Raw genomic sequence first — 21974 nt, 5'->3', positions numbered from 1 at the left:
CGTTATGTTATTTGGAAAAAGAGCCACAGCAGATCTGATTAAAGCTAAGGACCGTAACATGGGAAGATCTTCCTCAAGGGGCCAGGCAGGTCCCAGAGGGCATCCCAGTGTCCTCACAATGGGGAGGAGAGGGGGATCCCCTACAAGAGGAGGGCCCGGCGACGGTGAAGGTGGAGATCAGAGCACTGTGGCCACAGCAGCCCCCCCCCCCAACCCAGGGACACGCACGGGAAGGAGAGACTGTTGTGTCCCCAGAAGCTAACGTGGACCAAAGGGACGGGATGTCAGACTCCCAAGCCCCTACGGGCGGGAGACAGTGGCTAACCTGCAAGAGCAGAGCATGATGGTCCCTGGGGCAGCGGCCTGGGGCGGGGGGCAGGGGAGGCCACAGGACAGAGCCTCGTGTCAACCTAACGGATTTCCCTGCCGGGCTTGGAGGTCGCCTGGGACCCGGGCCCCCTTATTCCTGCCACGGTCCCCCTCTTGGAATGAGGACGTGCAGCTATTCCGTGATGCCCGTCCCACCATCGCGTGCTGGACGACAGGCACTGGCTTTCCAGCGTGGCGAGTCCACACACGCAGGCGACATCACACCCCGGGGTCCAGACGGCGGCCCGTCCAGGGCAGCACCTGGCGGGATCCTACTCACCACCTCCTCTGACCCCACGGCCCGCCCCAGGAGTGGGCGCTGAGCTCACCGAGGGGTGGACCAGGCCCTCGCGGTTGTGCACGGTGCCCCACGTGGCGATGCCGACGGTGACGACCTCGCCTTCGTTGTAGCTGCTGCTCAGGGTGAAGTCTCGCACCGCCTCGCCCACCTGCTTCATCACGCCCGTGTGGGACCCGCCGGTGATAATCCAGGCCCCTGGGCAGAGGGGAGGGGGGCAGAGGTGTGCACCTGCCGCGTGCAAGCCTGACACTCAGCCCCGTGTGCTTCGGGCGGCCGCTTCCTAAGTAGGTGTGAGGCCCGGAACCAGGGCCGCGGAGGAAGCCACACTGTGGTTCTGTGTTCACGGCGGGGCGCCAGGGCCCAAGGCTCCCCGCCTGCAGCACCCCCCCCCCCCCCCCCGCAGCTTCTCTGTCCTGGCCTCGGGCACACGTTTGTCTGAATTCTAAAGACTTAAACGTCCCTTCCTCCCCTCAGCTCCTGGGGCCTGGGGGTGGGGGGCCGAACCCCTGCCCCTGACCGACTCGCCCTGCCGCGCTGCCCTCGGCCCCCCAGCGCACACCCTTCCTGCCCCCCTGCCCGGCCGGACCCGGGCACCCGCTGGGCTCGCACCAGCAGGCGGGCAGGATGAGCACCAGGCCTGGGGCTGAGAATCAGTGCCAGCTGCTCTTGCAGCACCTCTCCTGCCACGAGAAAGCGGATCCCCAGTGGGGTCTGCTCCCCTAACCTGTGTCCTGGATAAGGGGAGACGCGGGGTGGAGCTGCAGCCCCGGACCTGCAGCTGCGTCCCCGGAATACAAGCCAAGGGTGAGGTTCACTGTGTGGGTTGCCAGTCCCCGGGGCAAGGCCGACCCCTCCACCCCACCCCTCCACCCCCACCCACACGGAGGCGGTGCCTGGAAGCCCTCACGCCTGGTGTTGCCATAGGAACAGGCTGACACCCATGGTGCTGGCTTTGGGGCCGGGAAGTGGCAGCAAGGACATTGCTATTAAACACGCAAAAGATAACCATCAAGATGTGGTAAAAGTGTCACCTGCGATTATGATTACCTGGGGGACAGGTGAGCACCTAATGGGTTCACAGCCAAGGTCACAGCCTGGGTGATGGTTGGCTACATTTAGCCAGGAAACCCCAAGAGACATGGGCCCGGGAAGACTCACACTGAGCCCGTTTTGGGTCAAGGACCAAACGGAGGGTGTGGCCCTCACCAGGTCCTAGAAAGAGGGTCAGTCAGTGTCCTCTGGGTGGCCCGTCTCACGCAGTCCCAGGATTCTTGCTTTCCCGCTATCAACCCACCCAGGGTAGCACCCCCTTGGAGGCCACGGGCACCTCGGCTGCTTCTCCAGCGTCACTCTGAGAGCGCGCCAAGGGCCGCCTCCCGTGGAGGTCACGCGGCATGGGGGACAGGGGACCCCAAGGCAATCAGCTCTCCTACAGCCCCTCCTCCCCAGATGTGGACGGACAGGTAGGTCACAGGGATTTGGCCAACAGAGACCCTCCCTGACATCCCACAACTAACACAAGGGCCTCCGCCTCCTCCTGCTGCCACCACGTTAGCTCACGGTTAACTCGGGCCTCCTGTGGGCGCACAGGCGCTATGGGGAGCTGGCTAGGGCATGGCATGGCTAGGGCATGGCGCTATGGGGAGCTGGCTAGGGCTGGCGGCCCCACGAACAAGCCAAGCAGCAGCTGCGTGGGCCAGCACGGACCAGGTGAGTGCGACCCCCAGGCTACCTGTGGTCTGGGCCACCTTGACCAGGCCCCTTCGGAAGATGCTCTTCAGCCTGGGCTTCATGTTGAAGTCCTTGGCCCCGCCTGTCACGGAGATGAGGAGGTTGGGGACATCCAGGCCCCAGTACTGGGTCATGAGGTGATAGATCACGCTGGAGGGTGTGTCCTGGGAGAGGCGGACGTACTGCAGGGAAGTCAGAGGGCAGCACAGGACAGGCCGTGTCATCGGGGGGCCAGCCCAGCCCCAGAGACGCGATGGGCGCCCCCACGCCAGGCCACCTCCCACCTGGGGTCTAGAGCCAATGAGTAAAAGTGGCTCCGTCCCGGCAGGCCACAGATTGAGAGGAAGGGGGAAGGGGCAAAGGCTCAGAAGTGAGGCCCAGCGGGATGTCAGGCCACCCTGGGGAGACCAGCCCTGTGCCCACAGCACCCTCACTACCCTGCTTCTGTGGTGTGGGACACACCCAGCCCAAGGCCCACCCTACTCGGTCGTGATGGAGACCTCTGAGAGCACCATGGTCTCCTGTGAGCCTCTGGAGCCCCCGCCCAGCCCTCCCCTAGTGCTGGCAGGTTCCATGCCTCCGGGTTTAGCCAGCCCTCCCCACACCAGGAAGGCCTCGGATCATGGCCACCTCAGATCATGGAAGGTTGATGTGAGTCCACAGTGAGAATGATGGAGGGATGGGGACCAACCTTTCCCTTCTGGCCCAGGCCCGTGAAAACAATGTCACCAAAGGCGTCTGTTGGCATCTCCTGGACATGTTTTTTTGGGTCCCAATCCTTGCCCTGCAAAGTGTGGGGCCTGGTAGCCTCCTCCAAGTGTTGCTGGCGCGTGTAGCCGCACTCACATACTACCTTCCTGCAAAGACCACACAGTTACCAAAGGAAGCCAGGTGCCTCTGTGCTCCCCTTGGGGGTGGCAACAGGGCCCTGTGGCATCAGGACATTCACCCCCCCAGTGGTGACGAGGCTCCCCCAGCAGCAGTGTCAGTGGAGGCCCAGTGGGGGGCTGAGCATCCCTCCCACACCCACAGGAACAAGAAGCCCCTCCCTGCCAAATGTCAACTCAGGCTGAGAGGGGCTTGGACTTCCACCCCCATGTGGCAATAATGAGGCGGTGCCCCCCCCTTCCCTGTAGATACGTCACAGGGGACCTGCTAAAACATGCAGAATCTTATAATACCCAACACATCACAGCTTTACATCAAAAATCACTAGTAATACCAGGAACCAGGAAAATCTCCCCCAGAATGAGAAACGACAGCAGCCATCAGTGCCAAGTGATACTGACATTAGGATCACCCAACAAGGACTTTATGGCAGCTGTCATGAAAGTGCTTTACCAAGGAATGGTGGACACACTTGGGGAAAAAATAAAAAAAAAATATAAAGTCTCAGGAAAGAGGTAGAAGATACATCAAATGGAAATTTAGAAGTAAAAGATGCACTAAACAACGAAAAAAATTAAAAAAAAAAACTCAATGGGTGAACTCAGCCACAGAATGAAGGTGACAGAGGAAAGAATCCATGAACTTGAAGACAGAACATAGAAATAACCCAATACAAAGGGAATAAAGGGAATAAAGGGGAAAGGAGAAAAAATGCGTGGGAAATATCAGAAAGGGAGACAGAACATGAGAGACTCCTAACTCTGGGAAATGAACTAGGGGTGGTGGAAGGGGAGGAGGTCAGTGGGTGGGGGTGACTGGGTGGCGGGCACGGAGGGGGGCACTTGACGGGATGAGCACTGGGTGTTATTCTGTATGTTGGAAAATTGAACACCAATAAAAAATAAATTTATTATTTAAAAAAAAAAGAAAAGAAATAACCCAATACAAACACCAGAGAGAGTGCAGAGCTGAAGAAAGCACCAAGCGAAGAGCCGCTAGGACCTCCGGAACTACGACAAAAGATCCAACGTGCGTGTCATCAGAGTCCCAGAGGGAGGAGGGAGAGGGGGCAGCTGGGAAAGCATGTAAGGAAATTATGACCGATCACAATGAGCCCTGAGTTCTGTATGGAAGTGCTGGATCACCATATTGGGATTCCCAAAACCAGTATTACGCTGTACAGTACCTACACGGAGATCAAAATTGAAAACTTAATTTTTTTAAATAATAAACTTATTTTTTATTGGTGTTCAATTTGCCAACATACAGAATAACACCCAGTGCTCATCCCGTCAAGCGCCCCCCTTAGTGCCCGTCACCCACTCACCCCCACCCCCCGCCCTCCTCCCCTTCCACCATGCCTAGTTGGTTTCCCAGAGTTAGGAGTCTTTATGAAAACAATTTTAATAAACTGTAACCAAAATAAGACCCAATTATTTACTTTCTATAAAAATCTCACTTCCACTATAACGATGGAGGCAAACTGGAAGTGACCCGACCACTCGGCAGTAGAGAGGAGCGGGATGGATGCACACAACAAGCCCGCTGGATCTCGAAGGCATTGCACTGAGTGAAAAAAAATGAAAAGCAAAACTAATAATAACAATAATAATAATAATAATAATAATAAATAATAATAAAAATAATAGAAAAAATAAAAAAGAACGAAAAACTGAAAAGCTCACATAGGGTGGGATTCCTGGTGTGACATTCTCAAGGTGGGAAAGTTATAGAGACGAAGAACAGATTCATGGTTCCTGGGGGGCTAGGGTGACAGGGGCAGAGGACGTCAGTGCAGAACCGGTGGTGGAATCTGGGGAGCTCCCTGTTTTATCTCTGCAACTTCCTAAAATCTATAATTATTCCAAAATTAAAAGGCTAAACTCCCGCCCCCCTCCCCACCAAACACAAGGTGCAGGCTCAAAGCAGCACCTTCCGGACGCAGGGCCAGCAGGGTACTCCGCGCGCCCACCTGCAGCCCTGCCCGGGGCCCAGCTGGCTGCACCTGGGTGATGCCGCAGGAGAACCCCACCTCTGGGACTGGCCGCCGTGTAGCAGAACGCCCCCACGCCGCTAGCAGCTCTGACCTCCTCTCTTATTTCCTTCATGGTCCCGGATTCAGACTTTTTATTCCTTTACTGCTATTCATCGGAGAGAGAGATAAAGAACTGTGTTCTTTACACCTCTTTTAATCAGAAATTATGAATTTTTAGGTTCTGACTTTTTACTACTATCCAGTGACCTGAAACACAAGATACCTGTGAGGTAGGACAACCAGTCTGAGGCCCAGTGACACCGGGACCAGGAGGCACAGGGGAAGGAGAGCTGGGCAGCCCTCCACTTCCCCACTGCACGGTCTCACACGCTCTGGCTCTCCATTTCTCCGCCATTAGATGCGGAAAACAGTACATTACCGCCCCCTGCCAACCACCCTACAAAATGTTTTGAGGGTCAGATGAAGTTCTAGAAGGAACTGTTAAAGATTTTATTTATTTATTTGAGAGACAGAGAGCATGAGTGAGGGGAGAGGCAGAGCAATAAGCAGACTCCCTGCTGAGAATGGAGCCCAAAGTAGGGCTCGGTCCCAGGACCCTGAGATCATGACCTGAGCCACGGTCAGATGCCCAACCAACTGAGCTACCCGGGTGCCGCGAGAAATAATTTATAAAATTAGTGCAAAAACATTGACCGTGCAGAGCACCGAGGATGGGTAGAGACCCACAGCCTCTTACACCAGCTGCAAAGTAGACTCGGAACGGACGGAAGACCTAAATGAGACAGGGATCCGTCAACACCCAGAGGGGACGCAGGCAGCAGCCTCGGTGGCTTCGGCCGCAGCTGCCCTGGGTCGCCGCGTCTCCGACGGCAAGGGACGCAGAGGCACACGTGAGCGATGGGGCCTGACCGGGATCACAAGCGTCCTCACAGCCGAGGAGCCAGTCAACAGAACCAAGACGACCTGCGGGGTGGGCGGGGATGCTTGCGAGCGTCTCCCCCGCGAAGGGCTGGTGTCCGAGATCCACGAGGAACTTCCCAAACTCAACACCCGAGAGACGAACAATCCCTCAAGAGATGGGCGGAAGACGTGAGCAGACACGTGAGCGGAGACCCACACGGGGCCCAGGCACGCGGGAAGATGCTCCCCGTCCCTCGGCGTCAGGGACACACACCAGCACCACGTGGGACCCCCCACCCCGTACTCCCGTCAGGACGGCCACCGTCGGGAGGCAACAGGTGCCGGGGGGATGGTGGTCAAGGAGCCTCGGGCCTTGGCGCTGGGGGACGGGGTCACCGGGGACGGGCATTGAGGAGGGCACGGGATGTCGTGAGCACCGGGCGTCACATGTAACCGACGAGTCCCCGACCTCCCCTCTGACACTAGCAACACGCCTACATTAACTAAATTGAATCTAAATACAAAATTAAAAGAGCCACAGCTGCCCTGTACCCAGGTGCCCCTGGGCTGGTCCAGGGCGGCCCCTCCTGCTGCGTGTCGTGGCCGCGGGGGCCGCCCGTGGTGAGCTCGCAGCGCGCCCTCCGACCTCCTCCCTAGCCGCTGACCCAGACGTGCAGGGATCTCCAGGTGGCCGTGCTGCACCCCCCACCCCCGCGCTCCAGGGCAGGGCGGGAGCCCCCAGGTGGGCACTCAGCTCCTGCACCTTGGCCCAGTGCTGCCCCAGCCTTTAGGTCTCTGCTACCCCGGCGGGCCGCCTCCTTGGCTCGCCCCGTGCCGCCGCCCTCCGCTGAGATTAGATCTTAAACCTACGTGGCTTCCCACGCTCACACAGGGCAGGAAACCGCACCGAGTCCCCTGGCCCAGAAATGAAATAGTCAGAGGGTGTCTGCGGAGCTCCTGGGCCCGACGGGCATCCCTGGGAGCCGCAGCCCGGGGGCAGGAGGGCTGAGGCCCGGGAGGGGCGGTTGCTCCGTCCGGGGGCGCCTCGTCCTCAAGAAAGTTTCCAAAACACCCGCGTCAGCCTGTTTTACGGAGGAGGATTTGGGTTCCAGGGAACAGAACCCACCGGCCAAGGTGGCAAGGCAAAGGGGACAGAGCATGGGAGAGGGTCCAGGCTGGCCGTGGAGGAAGGACGAAGCTCGGGCCTCGGGACTAATCAGACCCGGGGGCAGTAAGAGGGTGGGGGAGACCCTGGCACCCGTGATGGACATGCTCACGGTGCACAAATAAATCTGTCTCACCCTCCGCTTGTCCCCACCCTCCCCTCCCAGGTCCTCCTCTCTCAGGAAGGACCACAGGCCCTATGGCATCCCCTGGGGGGACCCGTCTGATTGGCGAGACGGGAAAGACCCTGGCAGGCCTGACACCACTGTCCCTAGAGGGACCTGCTCACACGGCCACCCCTGCTGCCCCTGCGGTCCCTGACCCATCGGCTCCTCCCTGGGCCCCAGCTGTGCCAACGCCGGGATTTAGGCGGCACACCTGCTTTCCCTCGGGCCTGGAATCGGGGGTGGGGGGTGGCTAGGCTAACCCCAGGCACCGAATCCCCAGTGGCTTTGCAGGACAAAGCTCGGCGGCACACGGCCAGTGTGCCCCTCGGGAGGGGAGAGCATCGCAGGCCTGTGCGTGGGGCTCTCTGGTCGCCGCGTGTGTTTTCCTTGCCGGGCCTGCTGTGTGTCCCGGTGCTGTGACAGCCTGTCCCCAAACATACGGGGCAGCCTCAAGGATCCCCGGGAACCAGCCTCCACTACGCCGTTCTGACTAGAGTCGGCCCCCCTCCCTCCCTGGGGCGGCCTGCCCCGGGAGCACCGTCCACATGGGAAGCAGAGGGGGTGCTGGGCAGGAGGCTGTGGACGCGCTGCCCTCCTCCGTGCCTCCCGGGGCGCCGGGCAGCCGGGCAGGCCCCAACCACCAGGCACCTGACTGCTCTGCACACCCCAAATCTCTGAGAGGGAAAACAAGCGACCCTAAGGACGGCCGCCTCTTCAGTGAACGAGCCCTGGGAAAGCATCCGTGGGCCACGGGCGCTCTTGGAGAGGAGCCAGACGCCGGCCGCCTCCAGCACGTCCAGCACACCTGGTGAGCTCCCGGGCAGCGGGGGGGCAGGGGTCCTTGTCTCCTCGCAGCTGCATCTCACCAAGCTTCCCACCCTCCCTGTGGGGTTCCTGATGCCCCGGCCCTGGAGCTGTTCCCAGAACACTTGGGACCCTGTCCCCAAGCTTGCATCACCTAAAGCCCCTGCAACAGGGCACCTGGGTGGCTCAGCGGTTTAGCGCCATCTTCAGCCCAGGGCATGACCCCGGGGTCCCGGGATCGAGTCCTGCATTGGGCTCCCTACAGGGAGCCTGCTTCTCCCTCTGCCTGTGTCTCTGCCCCTCTCTGTGTCTCATGAATAAATAAATAAAAATCTTTTTAAAAAATAAGTAAAAAATAAAAAATAAACCTGGAGACCCTGATGCAAAGGACTCTGCACGCTGTCACGGTGAGCGGTGCGGCCTCTGTGGTATCAGAGGTCACCACGAGCTGGCGCATGGCAGCTGTCTCTGCCCCGGGGTCTGCTCCCAGGCCCAAGAGGTGAGCACTGTCCTCCGAAGTGGAGCCACGCCGGGGGCATGAACCCCAACATGCGCACGGGCATGAGGACCCCGGGGTGGGCCACGGGACCCCGGGAGTGCATGGTCGCTGGGGGTCACTGCTGCCTGGCTCTGCGTCATCATCTCCCCACCTTCCCCGCACGGGCTGCTCCTCCCGTGTCACTCGGCACACGCGAGCAGGGTGCTGAGTGTCCAGGGTGGGAAGTGAGAAAGCGACCCCGCCACCACAAAGCCACACAATCGTGGTGCAGCCGCCTGTATAAAGGACAGGTATATGGAGCGCGGCGGAGGGACAGGTCACCTCCCAGGGCAGTCAGGGAGGGCTGCCCGGCAGAGGCAGCGCCGGCAACAGGAGTTCAGGAGGTGGCAGGGGGGAGTAGAAGCAGCCCATGGGCAGTGTCTGCATGGGACGTGCGCCCGCGGCCGGGCTCCATGCGTCCGCGAGGAACGCCAAGGGCATGCACGCCTCCCGGGAGGTCCTGCAAAGCCGCCCATGGCTCCCCCGACCCACGGAGGGCGCCGCTGGGGAGCCGGTGGCCCCGGAGTGAAAGGTCCGGCAGCATGGGGGCTGCCCGCGGGAGGGAGTCTCGGCTGTGGGCTCTCCCTGCGCCCCCCAACCGCCCCCGGCCCTGGCGCCCGCTCTGTCCACAGAGCAATGAGCCAAACGGCTGGCGACGCACCTACGCTCTCTGCTCCCGCTCTGCGGCAGGAGGGGCGAAGCTGCTCCCCCACAGCAAGCCCCGGGGTGGGGGAGACGCCCCAGCACCCGAGGCCGCGCCGTGGGAACGCCCCCAGGCCACGTACCCGGCGTCAGACAGTTTGGAGCTCTCCACGAAGTACATGCACTCCTTCTTCGTGATGTTCTCAGGGATCCACGAGCTCAGATTTTCTTGCTGCGGGTAAGAAGGTCACTTGGAGATCCCTGGGCAATCCCATCAGTGCTCCCCGATGCCGCTGAGCTCCCCGTCCGGCTTCGGGGAGGCTGGGGGACAGGGAGGCGCCCTGGCCGACCTGTCAGGTGTGGGTTCCCGCGGAGGAACTGCCCCGGGGGGTCGCTCTCCCCAGAGCCCCACGTGAGCATCCCGGAGCTTTCAGTTCCTCTGTCAACGCTCGGGAACAAAGCTGTGTGGCGCGTAAGGGTCTGGACACCTGCCTCCGTCCAGGCGAGACGGCAAGCTGGACGCCCTCCTGCCCACCTGACCGGGGGCCGGGGAGGTTAAACGTGGCCTTCAGGACATCCCATCCTGGGGCCTTCGGGAATCTGGCCCAGGACTCGGGTGGCGCTCAGGGCCCTCCCAGTCAAATCGGGGACGTCAGGGGGAGTCTGGCCCCGGCCAGGACTGGACTGAAGGGCTTACCCAGCGCCCTCCCAACCAGACCCAGAGCGTGCTGGGGCCGTGCTGCCCTTGGGAGGGGACAGACCCGGCCGATTGCCTTCTCTGCAGGCCCCCACCCAGCTCTGCTGAGCCTCTGTGTGGCGGGCAACACACCCCTCCCCGGTGGTCACCTGGCCTCACCTGCGACTCCGCCGACCCCTGGAACCTACCTTTGCACTGTTGCCAAACAGGTGCTGCAACCTCCTGGTCTTGCAGAGGCTGCTGTTGCTGCGTCGCAGATTGGAGACCATGCCCAGGTCAGCCATCCTCCTGGGCTGCACCCCAAAGCCCTCCTCCTGCCTGGAGCCGGCTTTCCTTGGGGTCGGGGGCTGCTCCCACTCCAGCTTCCACGGCCTCCTGCCTCCCTCAGGACGGCCTGTCCTCCCGCTCGCGAGGCTGAAGGTTCCAGAAGGACACCATGGAGGGCAGCTGGAACAGGTCAGAGAGGGAACCGAGGCAGGTGTCTGGGAGGAGCAAGCATGGGTCTCCCTGGGGGGCCCTGTCCGCACGCCGGTCCACAAGGATAGCGACCTCAGTGTTGTGCCCAAGATTGCGAATCCAAGAAACCACCGAGGAGCCGACACCGATGCAAACACACGAGGGTTTATTTACAAGCTCGTGTGGGTCCAAGTGCACCCGACACAGCGGAGCAGGGACTTGGACCCCGAGACTAAGAGGTGTAGCAGCTTTATAGGGGCCAGCAGCCAATGGGATACACAGAAAGTTGCACAGTCCTGTAGGTCCACACGCAGGTGGCCAATTGAATTACACCTTACCCTATAGTATCCATTTGAGCTGGCCTATTACTTTGGTCAGAATCGGCGCGCAGTTTTGGCGGGCACAAAGCAGGGTTATGAGCCGATTTCCGATTAGGGTGTGCCCAGCGGCTTGACTAGGGTGCGGCAGTGCCTTAAGCAATAAGCAGGTTATGTGGGGGCCATACGGGAGGTGGCAGGTGTAGCACAAAATGGAATCAGTCCTGCTCTGCTTGTCCAGGGGTAGGGGATTGTTGTTAAATTTCCTGGGTCCCACCCTCAGGTCGCTGTAAAGGCCCCAGAGGCAGCCCCATCACCCCGTCCTTCCTTCCAGCTGCTCCCCCTTCGGGATGGGAATGTCTGTCCTGTGCCCCAGCACTGTGTTCGGGCAGGTTCAGAGCTGGGAGGGGTCTGCCTTGGGATGAACGTGCCTGGGGTCTCCCCACCCCTGAACCACATGAGACTTTGGACTCCGACCCTAGAGTAGATGCTCGAATGAGTTTAAACTCAGGCTGTTGGGATGGAGTGAGCCCATCTCTCATGGGGGAAGGACATAATGTGGGGGCCAGGAGTGGACTGCTATGGTCTGAACCTGCTCTCCCGAAGCTCACACGCTGAAGCCGACCCCCAAGGTGATGGCAGTAGGGGCGGGGCCTTTGGGGTGATTGGGCCAGGAGGGGGAGCCCTGGTGATGGGGTGAGCGCCCTTAAGAAGGAGACCCCAGGGAGCTCCCTCGCCCCTTCCCCACTGTGAGGACACAGGAGTCGGCGACCCAGAGGGGCCCTGAGCGCAGACTTTGGGCCTCCAGGGCTATGACAATACTGTTGTCCTCCGGAGGCGGGGCCTGCGGTGACAGCAGCCCGAACGCCTGGCACACACCTGCTGTCAACAGCGGGCGTTGCCTGTGGTGCAGCCCGCCCGGAGGTGACAGTGCCCCACACCTGCGTGGCCTTCCCAGGGCCACCAGCTGTCCTACGGGGAGCTCCCCTGTCCCCACAATCAGTTTCCAGGGAAGCAGTTAAGTGAGAAATGCTCCCAGTGACAGGAGACAAAAAGGAGGCTGGGAAATCTCTGACAGCCAGTGTGCAGACGGACCTGGACCAGAGGGGCTTCCCACCGCCAGGACAGGACGGGGGCGGGCGCTGAGACCACAGGCTGGGGCCTTAAAGGCCTCCCGCCCGAAGATGCTCTTGGGCATACCCCTCCATGGTCTCATTGGTCAGACCCCCATCGGGGTCCCAACCAGACCTTCCCAAATCCCAGCTGGAGACACTGGCCCAACCCGTCCCCTCCTCCCCTTCCCCATCCCACAGTCTGGGCCCTGGAAGAGTCTGGAAACCCAGGGCTGACCATGACCTTATTAAGTCCCCCCTCCAACCTTCTGTGAGGTTCTCCCCTGATTCCGACCATCACTGCCCTTCTTCACACATCCCCCCAAGAGCACATACGGTCACCCTGGCTCGTAGCTCTAGTTCTCCACATGCAATAGCATAGGTGTGTGTTAAGGACACTTAGAAACTGGGGCACCCGGGGGGCTCAGTGGTGGAGCATCTGCCTTCGGCCCAGGGCGTGACCCCGGGGTCCCCGGATTGAGTCCTGCATCGGGCTCCCTGCATGGAGTCTGCTTCTCCCTCGGCCTGTGTCTCTGCCTCTCTCTGTGTGTCTCTCATGAATAAATAAATAAAATCTTTTTTTGAAAAAAAAAAAAGAACACTTTGAAACTAAATGACTTCCAAGAAGACAGGCACTCAGATACATAAAAACACAGAATGTGCCAGCAGGCGAGCCTGCACATACGGGTACACAAAGCAAACATCCAGGTTTCACTGTAAAATTCCTTCCGCTTTGCTGTATGTTCAGAAATGTTTATTTAACGGGTAAGAAAAAAAACCCAAAACACAACCAATGGACTTAAAAAGTAATAGATAATGAAAAAAAAAAAGTAGTAGATAATGGTATAAACCCTAATTATAATAAATACGTGAAATCAGTATAGCTCTATGTTTCTATAATACAAAAAAAAATGCACATCTATAAATGTCGTTTGGCAGAGGCCACCTGGCAGGAATGCGTTGCCATAGAGCCGACCAGTGGCCGAGCGGGGCAAGGCCCCCATGGGGTGGGGGCCCAAACCTGAGCGCTGCTTGGCGCAGTCCTCGGGAGGAGACGGGCACTAAGGGGCCACAGGAAATGAGCGTGGGTGCCCGGGAGGGGCCACGCGGGGGCTTTTGCACCAGGAGGCACCCCTCATCCATCCTGGGGCTCCCGCAGCCCAGGGGGCACCCGCTGAAAGTCGGTGCCGCGGCCTTGGGAATAGACCCCGAGCCCAAACACAATGAAAAGTAGAGGACGTGTCTGACCAGGGCCACCTGGGCCCAGACGGGGCAGCATGCAAAGGTAGGGCCCCCTCGCCCCCAGCCCAAGCCCCCCCCAGACCTCACAGGTGAGGCTACCCCAGGGCGCCCTGGCCAGGGGTCCCGCCTACCCGCCCCTCTGCTTCTCCTACCGGGCACCTGCTCCCTGCAGCTCCCCACCTCAGGCATCCTCTGAAATCCAGGCCGTGAAAACACTGTCAAGACTATAAATAGCCATACACTGGGTGAGGGGCTGAAGCGCTGTGGTCTGCGGGGGAGGGGGGGAGGAGTTGCGGCCTGAGCTTCAGTCCCAGAAGGACCAAATTCCCTGTCTCCCCAGGTGCCTGCCAGACACCCCTGACAGACTGCTCCCGGCCTTGCGGCACCCCGCACCCCACCTGCAGCCTGGGTCCCCGCACCCTGCACCCCGCCTGCAGCCTGGGTCCCCGCACTTGGCCTGCAACCTGGGTCCCCACACCCCGCACCCTGCCTGCAGCCTGGGTCCCCGCACCCCGCACCCCGCCTGCAGCCTGGGTCCCTGCACCCTGCACCCCGCCTGCAACCTGGGTCCCCACACCCTGCACCCCACCTGCAGCCTGGGTCCCCGCACCCTGCACCCTGCCTGCAGCCTGGGTCCCCGCACCCTGCACCCTGCCTGCAGCCTGGGTCCCTGAGCCCCGCACCCCGCCTGCAGCCTGGGTCCCCGCACCCCACACCCCGCCTGCAGCCAGCGCCCTGGCCCGCACCACTACCCCGGAGCTCGCACCCCGCCCTGCGCCCCCGCGGCGCCCGCCCCCCAGCCTTGCTGCTGTGCCAGCGTCCCTGTAGCGCCCTTGGACCTGGGATGCCCCCTCACCCCCACCCTGCACACTCTCCCACCCGCCCGCACCAGCCCTGCCACCTGTGTCCGCGCCCGCGCCGGGTGCCGGTGCGCTGCGTCCGCAGGCGGGGAGGGGCACCCCTGCCCGGAGAGGCCCTGCAGCCCGGTCCCCCACCGGCTGCGCAGGAGCCGGTGCCCTGCGGGGCCGCCGCATCTCTGGGAGCTGAGCTGCGCGGTCCCGCCCGCCGCTCTGCGTCACTGGCCCCAAGGCAGCCTGCGGGCTCCCGCCTCCAGGACACCCCTAGCCCGGCTCCTCGTAGCGGCTCCCCTTGGGAGGGCTCGAGTCTCCTCAAGCGCCCGAGGGTGGGGAGGGGGCCGGGTGGGGGGGGGGCAGGAGACCCCAGGAGGCCTCGAGACCTCCCCCGGGACCCAAAGCCTGAGACACTCCCAGAAAGGCAGGGCCGGGGCCGGAGGAGTCGGAGAGACTGACCCACACCTCCTCTGCACCAGGTGCTGGCCAGGTGCTGGCCCGGCAGGTGCCTGCACTCCACCCTGCAGGAAACAGCGGAGGATTCTGCATCCCCTCCCCCTCCACAAACAGCGACCGCAGCCTTCCTGAAGGTCCGAACCCCTCCCCCCACAGTGCTCCAACTTCACAAAGGCCACTGCCCTCGCCTTCGCCTTCCCAGCCACCAGCCCACAGCGCCCCACGGCCACCCCCTGGGTCCTGTGCCTCTCTGACCGGGGCCGGGGCTCCCAGCTGACTCCTGGCTGACCGGCCACCCCCTGGTTTCCTCCCCCGGGCGTGCCGACCTAGCGTCCAGATTTCTGCCCACAACATCCTCCCCTGGAACTGCCCCCCGCCTTCTCTGCCCCTGCCTCTCCACGAAGGAGCCAGCCACCGTGCCATGGGTCCACAGGACCCCTGTCTCACCGTCCCACCCTCTGGAGGTCTCTGCAGCTCGAGGAAGGTGTGAGGACCCATCAGAGCCCCTCGTATAGGGCAGTGCTTGATGGATTTCTCCAGACACTTTGATAGGCCCAGAGGAGGCTGGAGCCCTGCCCCAAAGCAGTGAGCCCTGTGGAGGCGAAGAGGGGGCAGGCGGGAGGGGGAGCTCTGCTGCTACAAGAGACTCACCTGCGCGGGGCAAGCCCACCTGTCAGCGCCGCATCCCTAGTCCGGCAGCCCAGGTGTTGGGCAGGTGCCTGCCGCGGGGTTGGCTCACTGCAGCTGCCAGCGCCCTGGAGAGGGGACCGAGGCCCTAGTTAGCGGGCAGAGGAAGCGGAGGCGGCAGCGGTGTCCCGACCCTCGGCCCGCCCTCCTTCCCTGGGGTACCTCTGGGCCTCGGAGCCATCTCACTGACAAGATACGGTGCGTGTGTTAATATTTCATGGCACAGTAATAACCCCGGCGCTGCGCGGGCCGGCGGGCTCCGGCTTCCAAGTATCCGAGGCCTCTGAGGGAACGCCGGTTAAGGGGAAGTAGTCAGTGAAGCAGGCTGTTGACCTGACATCTGTGCCCCTGCTGTCCCCACGTGGCTCCTTCCCTTCTTAAAAAAAAAAAAAAACCGCATGTTTCACAAGAAGGCCACGTTCCATCGGCCAGGACGCCATTGCAAAAGCACTTAGGAAACATCCTTCCCATAAAAATAAAAAAGCATTTGACCGTAAAGCAGGAACACAGCAAGTACTGATTTGGATGGCGAGTTATTTCGAATCCAGATAAAGGAAATGTGAGCCGAGGACTCTTCCCGCCCCCGACATGGACAACATGCCCGAGATAAAAAGCCCTAACAGCAAACAAGAAAACCGCAGTCCCTGGAAAAGAGACCAGTGTGACCGCTTGGCACCAGCACGCTCTGGTCATGAGTAATAGACGGAGCAGTGAGGCTGGGCTGCTGGCTCCTGGGGGGCCCGGGGGCCCCAGGGGGCCCAGGACAGAGAACTCGGCTGGGGGCGGGGCAGGGGCTGCAAACTTCCTCTGTGGGGCCACGTGGCAAATACTCGGGGCCTCCGACGAGGCCCAGGATCTCTCCTGACTGCTCACCTGTGCCCTGCCGCCGGAAAGCACCCCTGGCCGCAGGTAAACGGGTGGGCGAGGCCATGTGCCAATAAAACCTATTACTCCATTTACAAAAACAGGCAGCGGCCGTGTTTGCAGACCCCCGTCTAGAGAAAGCGCCGAGAGGGGCGGGCTTCGTGCTAGGGACACGGCTGTTTCCCTCCTCTCTTCGTGTCTGTTGGCTGCATTCCAGAACGGCTCAGAAAGACCAGCCCAGCAGCTGTGTGGGTCCGGTGGGAGCGGCACGGTGCGCGGGCCGACCCTCAGCACCTGGCAGCTCGGAGCGGCTGGATCCCGACCCTGCAGGCCCGCCTGAGAGCCAGAGCGGGATGGGGACAGGCGCCAGAGGTGACCCACCCAAGGGCCACAGCGGGATGGGGACGGGAGCTGGAGACGAGCTCCCAGGTCACTGCATGAGAGGAACACAGGTGGCTGCTCTCCTGTCTGCAAGCGTGTTCCGTGGTTTGCCACGGGGATTGGGACACACCTGCAGCCTGGCCTTCCGGAGCTCCAGCGGCGCCAGCCGGGGTCACCCTCCAGCAGGGAGGTTGGTTCACTCAGCGTGCGTGCTCCTTGCCAAGCACCACACCCGCTCCGCACGCCCATCTGCCGTCCTCACAGTGTGAAAGGGAGGCTTGTGCCCATTCCCTGCTGAGGGATTTGAGGCTCAGGGAAACTAAGGAGCATCCCAAGGACCCCCGGGCTCCTGCAGACCCAGCAGTCATCTGGGTCAGCCCACCCCCAGGCACTTCCGGAAGCCTTACCAGGCCCAGAACCTGTTCAGGGGCCAGGGCTCCACGGGGAGAAGGGCATCAACAACTTCAGGTTGTGTTTCGTAAATGCTGAGGAGCTCAGCAGGGCAGGGGCTGCACAGTAATGCAGGTCGACCTCAGGGAAGAGCAGGTGCAAAGGCCCTGAGGTGAACTCAAGTCTGTGAGTTTGGGGGACAATAGGACAGCCACCAGGGCCAGCAGAGTGGGCCAGGCCAGTGGTGGCAGGAGACTGGGGGAGGCCAGCGCAGGGGCCAGACCACAGAGGGCCTTCTGGCTGGGAAGCAGGTCCCCTGGCCAGACACGTTATCCGGGACCCTGGGCGGCAGGTCAGACCGCGGTGCTGGCTGAGGCCCCTCACGCAGGAAAGGCAGGCCCAGGCCCAGAATGTGTCCATTCTGCGGGAGGGCACCACAGTCCTGTCCCTTTGAGGGCTGCCAGGGTGTGTGGTCTCCATCTGGGCCACCAGCCCGACGGCTCCCAGAGTCCCACCCCCCAGGAACGGTGAGACATGAGTGGGTATTGTCGTGGGCTGCAATGTGCGGGGCTGTTTGTTACGCAGTCACAGGTAACCGATACAGTTGGGAAGATTCAATGGTGGAGCCCAGGGTGTGGGTGGCTGGAGGGCAGGGGGAGGGGAGGGCAGAGGCTGGGCAGGTCCGAGTCATTGCCCAGGCCCTGCGTGGTGAGGACACCGTTGCCAGCAGGCCCAGCTCCTGAGCCACAGGCGCCTGCCTTTGTGCCCCCCACTATAGGCCAGGCGGCCACGCCCTGGGGCACGAGGCTCTCAGCTGAGAGCAGTCGGGAGGCAGAGCGGCTGAAACACAGAGGGGGCGAGTCCCCGAAAGAGAAGCGGGCAGGAGGAGGGCAGGCAAGCCCCGGACGAGGTCATCCCCCCAGGGATGCAGCAGGAACGCCACGGGAGGAGCCGAGCTCACGCCAGGAGGAGGTCCTCCCTCCGCACCCAGCACCTCCTTCTCTGGGGCCCCGTCTGGCACCTCTGTCCCTGCCCATGTGGGACAGGCCCCCCGAGAGCGCGGAGAGGAGAGCAGCCTCCTCCCCTGGGTCCCTGTCGCCCCTGCTGCAGAAGGGCCGTCCCCAGCACCGCACCCGGGCCCGGGCCCCAGGCAGGGCACTGACCACACTTGCCAGCCCCCGGAGCCCTCCTGGCTATAGGAAGCTGCTCCCTTCCCCCCTGCACACCCCCACCCAGTGCTTCCAAGAGCCCCAAGCAGGAGGCGCCCTAGGCGTGGGGCGGAAAGGCAGCTCGCATGAGTTCTGGGGGAGCCCCTCGGGTCTGGGACGGGGTGCAGGCCGAAGTGAAGCTCATGGCTCACCTGGGCTGGAACCAGACAGAAGGAGGGTGGGGGAAGGAGACGGGCCTCTTGCAGCCGGAGCCACCATGAGACCCAGGGCACCCGCCACGTGGCAATCCTGTGAGCAGAGCCCCGGAGGGATCCCCGAGCGGGGAATTTCCCCCCGAATAAGGAAGTGTGTGCAGGGACACGAGGAGGGGATGTGGTGGCCAGCCGAAGGCGCGACATGCTGGGGCCGTCACCTGGCCCATGGCAACACCCGCCCGAAGCAGCGGGTTCGTTTTTTCTTGGATGTTTCTCTGGGTCATGTCCTTCCGCTCCCTCCCATCACCCACCTCGGGCAGGTGGCTCTGGCCCGCAGTCCAGGCCTTGCAGAGCCAGCCGCAGCGTTGGATTCGGGGTGGCATGTAGGGCGATGTCAGGCCAATCCCCCAACACGCACCTGAGTCACTGGGGAGAAGCTTGCTTTCTGCTGCACTGGAGCAGCAGGGCGCAGGCCTGGAGGGTAACAGCATCCCGGAGGGCGGGAGAGACTGGGCCCCGGCAGCGAACCCACTCCCCTAGGCTTCTCCGATGCATGAACCAGTGTTTCATTTCAGGTTTTTTTTTTATGATTTTATTTATTTATTCATGAGAGACACACAGAGAGAGACAGAGACACGGTAGAGGGAGAAGCAGGCTTCCTGGGGGGACCCCGACATGGGACTCGATCCCGGGACCCCGAGGTCACCCCTGGGGAGGTGCCCTAGGCCTAGGCCAAGGCGGACGCCAACCACCGAGCCCCCCAGGCGCCCTCATTCCTGGTCTCAGCAAGTCTGTGCTGCATTTGTGAGTCGGTGTTCACTCCGGGAAGCAAAAGGGCACCAGTGTGGTGAAATCTGAAACGCACGGCCCTTCACACCGGGTGCAGGGAGCTAGGGACGGGGAAATCCAGGGGGAGCTGGGGAAATGCAGGCGGGGCGGGGAGGGGGCGCGGGAGGGAGCTGCAGGGCGGCGGGGCCTGGGCACGCTCTCCGTGGAAAGCCCGGCCTCTTCAGAGCCCCCCCGGGAGTTGGCTACGAGGGTGCTGGTGGCGGGCAGGGCCGCTGTCGGGGCGGAGGACACGCCTCGCGGGGAGGGCCCTGTGCCCACAAGCCCCCCCTTCTGTGTCCACCTCTCCCCATCTCTGCCGGGGACGCCCTTCACTGCTCCTCTTCCACCTTCCCAAAGGCTCGTGAGCTTGTCTTGGGGTCAAATCCTGCCCAGAGCGACATGGGGAGGGGGATCCTGGGAACGCACAGCGACACAACCCAGACCACATTTCTACTCTCCAGGCAAGGATCCCTCACCTTACGACTGTCACCTGAGTCACCGGGGCCTTCACCTGGTCGGCACCCCAGCCCCCTCCTGAGGGGCAGAGGCTGCGAGGGAGGCCCCGGAGGCTAGAGAGCTCACCTGTCTCCCCTTCCCCCTGCGTGGGTGCCTGACAGCGGCTGGGCCTCACGCTCCCGCAGCTGAGAGGAGATCTCTCCTGCCAGAGCCCCAGGCGGCCTGGACTTGGGGACCAGTGGCTCCTGTCCCCAGTGACTGGTGCAGGGAAACCCGCACACCCAGAGCCTGAGGCCTCCACCCACTCCAGGCAGACCTGCAGGGCCACCCCGCTCCTTATCCCGTCACCCCTGTCACCTACAGAGAACCCTCCAGGCGCGGCCCTGCGGCCGAGAGCTGGGGTCTGCGCCACCGCCCTACCTGGCACGGCGCACGCCCCACCTGGACCGGTCCCTTTGTCCTGCGAGAAGGCGGTCGGGACGGCCCAGCCAGGTGGGGTCAAGCGGGGCCGGCAACCCCGGGAGCCCCCTCGCCGGCAGCCACGACATACAGCGCCTGTCACACGCCTGCTCAGTCCTCCCCAGAACCAATTTCTGCAGACGTTTGCTTCAGTCCACCAGCGGCGCCCTTATCCACACCTGGGGCAGACTCTCTGGATGCTTCTGCCGCCACCTGTTGGCCCAGCCCGCTCTTCACAGCTCCCGGCAGCCCGTGCTTCGTCCCTGTCACCTGACGTGGCTCCCAAGTTGGGACGGCCAGAAGCCCTCCGCAAGGTCCCGCGCCCGGGACCCTGGAGGCTTCCTGCCACCCGCAGGGACGCTGGGCTCCAGGGACTGCACCTCTCGCAGGCGGGCCCATTGGTTCATCGTCCTCTGCCTGCTTGAAGGCTCAGGAAGGCCTCTGCGCCCCGCCCCGCCCTGCTCCTGCACGACTCACCTGAGCGCCCTCCCCCGTTCCCGCCTCCCGGAGCTCCTGCAGTGCCCCTGCAGCCCTCGACCGAACCTGGCCTTTCTGCGACTGCAGGATTCCAGCATGAGACGCGGGGTCCTGCCCGGAGACCTGGACACGTCCCGGGGCTGCTGCTACGCCCGTGTCTGGTGGGAGACTTCTCCCTCTCTGTTGCCTGAGGAGGCTCACGCTCCATTTTGGGGGGAGAGCTCGGGACAAGGATCTGACCTATGAACCACCTGTGGCACCCCGTGGCCCCGCAAAATCCAGCACAAGGACACAACCCCAAGCGGCAGCAACTGTAAAACTACTAGGAGAAGGCTTTCCTCTTTGAAGAATCCCCACGCCGACGTAACACAAGTGGCGGGGTGGGGGGTGGGGCGGGGGACCCCGTAGCACAGATCTGCTCTCTCCCGCGGCCGCTCCACGGGGCCCTTGTCCCAGCACGTCCTCCTCCAATCCCGGGGGCCCTGGGCTTCCCATGTCGCTGCAGCGCTCGGGGAAAGCAACCCGCCTGACCTCTGTTCAAGGAACAATTATCCTGCCACCTCGTAACACATAAGGGAGGCTTTATTCAAGTTTACTGCAACAGGGGAGAGAGGACAGGTGGCTTCGTGGCCAAGGAGCAGAGCGGGGAGACCAGCGGGTGAAAACGTGCTGAGATGTCTCCGGGGGCTGCTGCTCACGGGGAGGGCAGGCCAAGACCAGGTCCTACTTGTGGGATGCAGAACGTAATCAGGTAACGGGGGTGACCGCACATCAGGGTGGGGGTGAGCCAGCAGGCTTGGCGGAGACCGGCCGGCCAGGCCAGGGCAGGACAGGGTCCTCGAGGAGAGGACGTCTCAGAGCAGGACGACTCAATGCGGTCTCGTCACCTCCACCAGCTCTGAGATGCCAAACGCAGGTCGACGGATCCTGACCCCTGCTAACCTGTGATTTCTACGAGCTTCATACTCGAAAGGCCCCCTTCCCTTAAGTGCTCACATGGGTGGTGGGGATCCACCGCCCTAGGACTCTCCCTGGTTTCCTATTCCAACGGTTTAAATCACAGTGATTCAGAAGACGCAAGAAACTGTCACCTCGATGCTCCAAACTCAGGTGCTCCAGAATGGGGGGCTCGGGGACTGGGTGCCACAGGGTTGGGGGCTCGAGCGATCAGGGACCTGGGGCCTCAAGAGCTGGGGGCTTGGAGCCCCGAAGGATCGGGGGCTGGGGACTAAAGGGTTGGGGGCTTGAAGGATTGGAGGCTGGGGGCTCTAAGGATCAGGGGCTGGAGGCTGGGGGCCTCTAAGGACCAAGGGTTGGGGGCTGGGGGGTGCTAAGGACCAGAGGCTGGGGGCTCGAGGGCTCTAAGGAGCAGGGGCTGGGGGATGGGGGGCTGTAAGGACCAGGGGCAGGGGGCTGGAGGGCTCTAAGGACCGGGGGC

At 62.3% G+C, this 21974-nt stretch overlaps 1 protein-coding gene across 8 annotated transcripts in view; it reads right to left on the bottom strand.

Moving 5' to 3' along the window:
• Positions 1–15499, bottom strand: part of TRPM2 (transient receptor potential cation channel subfamily M member 2) — a 47793-nt gene extending 32294 nt beyond the window's left edge. The window contains exons 1-7 of one of the 8 annotated variants that reach the window (XM_025462143.3): positions 15481–15499; positions 15283–15386; positions 10386–10644; positions 9644–9732; positions 3093–3258; positions 2403–2583; positions 699–865 (exon numbers count right to left, since the gene is read on the bottom strand). In XM_025462143.3, coding sequence (XP_025317928.3) covers positions 699–865; positions 2403–2583; positions 3093–3258; positions 9644–9732; positions 10386–10481 — 699 coding nt within the window. In that variant the 5' untranslated portion in view covers positions 10482–10644; positions 15283–15386; positions 15481–15499. Of the gene's footprint in view, positions 1–698; positions 866–2402; positions 2584–3092; positions 3259–4730; positions 4856–4974; positions 5136–9643; positions 9733–10385; positions 10645–13504; positions 13593–14225; positions 14375–15282; positions 15387–15480 lie in introns of those variants that run through there. The other 7 variants (XM_049104575.1, XM_049104574.1, XM_035709213.2 and 4 more) reach the window with 7 other exon arrangements.
• Between the last annotated feature and the right edge of the window lie 6475 nt (positions 15500–21974).

This window comes from Canis lupus, chromosome 31 (genome assembly GCF_003254725.2).
Source record: "Canis lupus dingo isolate Sandy chromosome 31, ASM325472v2, whole genome shotgun sequence".
In the NCBI taxonomy this organism is placed as follows: Eukaryota; Metazoa; Chordata; class Mammalia; order Carnivora; family Canidae; genus Canis; species Canis lupus.
Note: the sequence above shows the minus strand (reverse complement) of the source record. Positions and strands in the feature narration are given on the sequence as shown.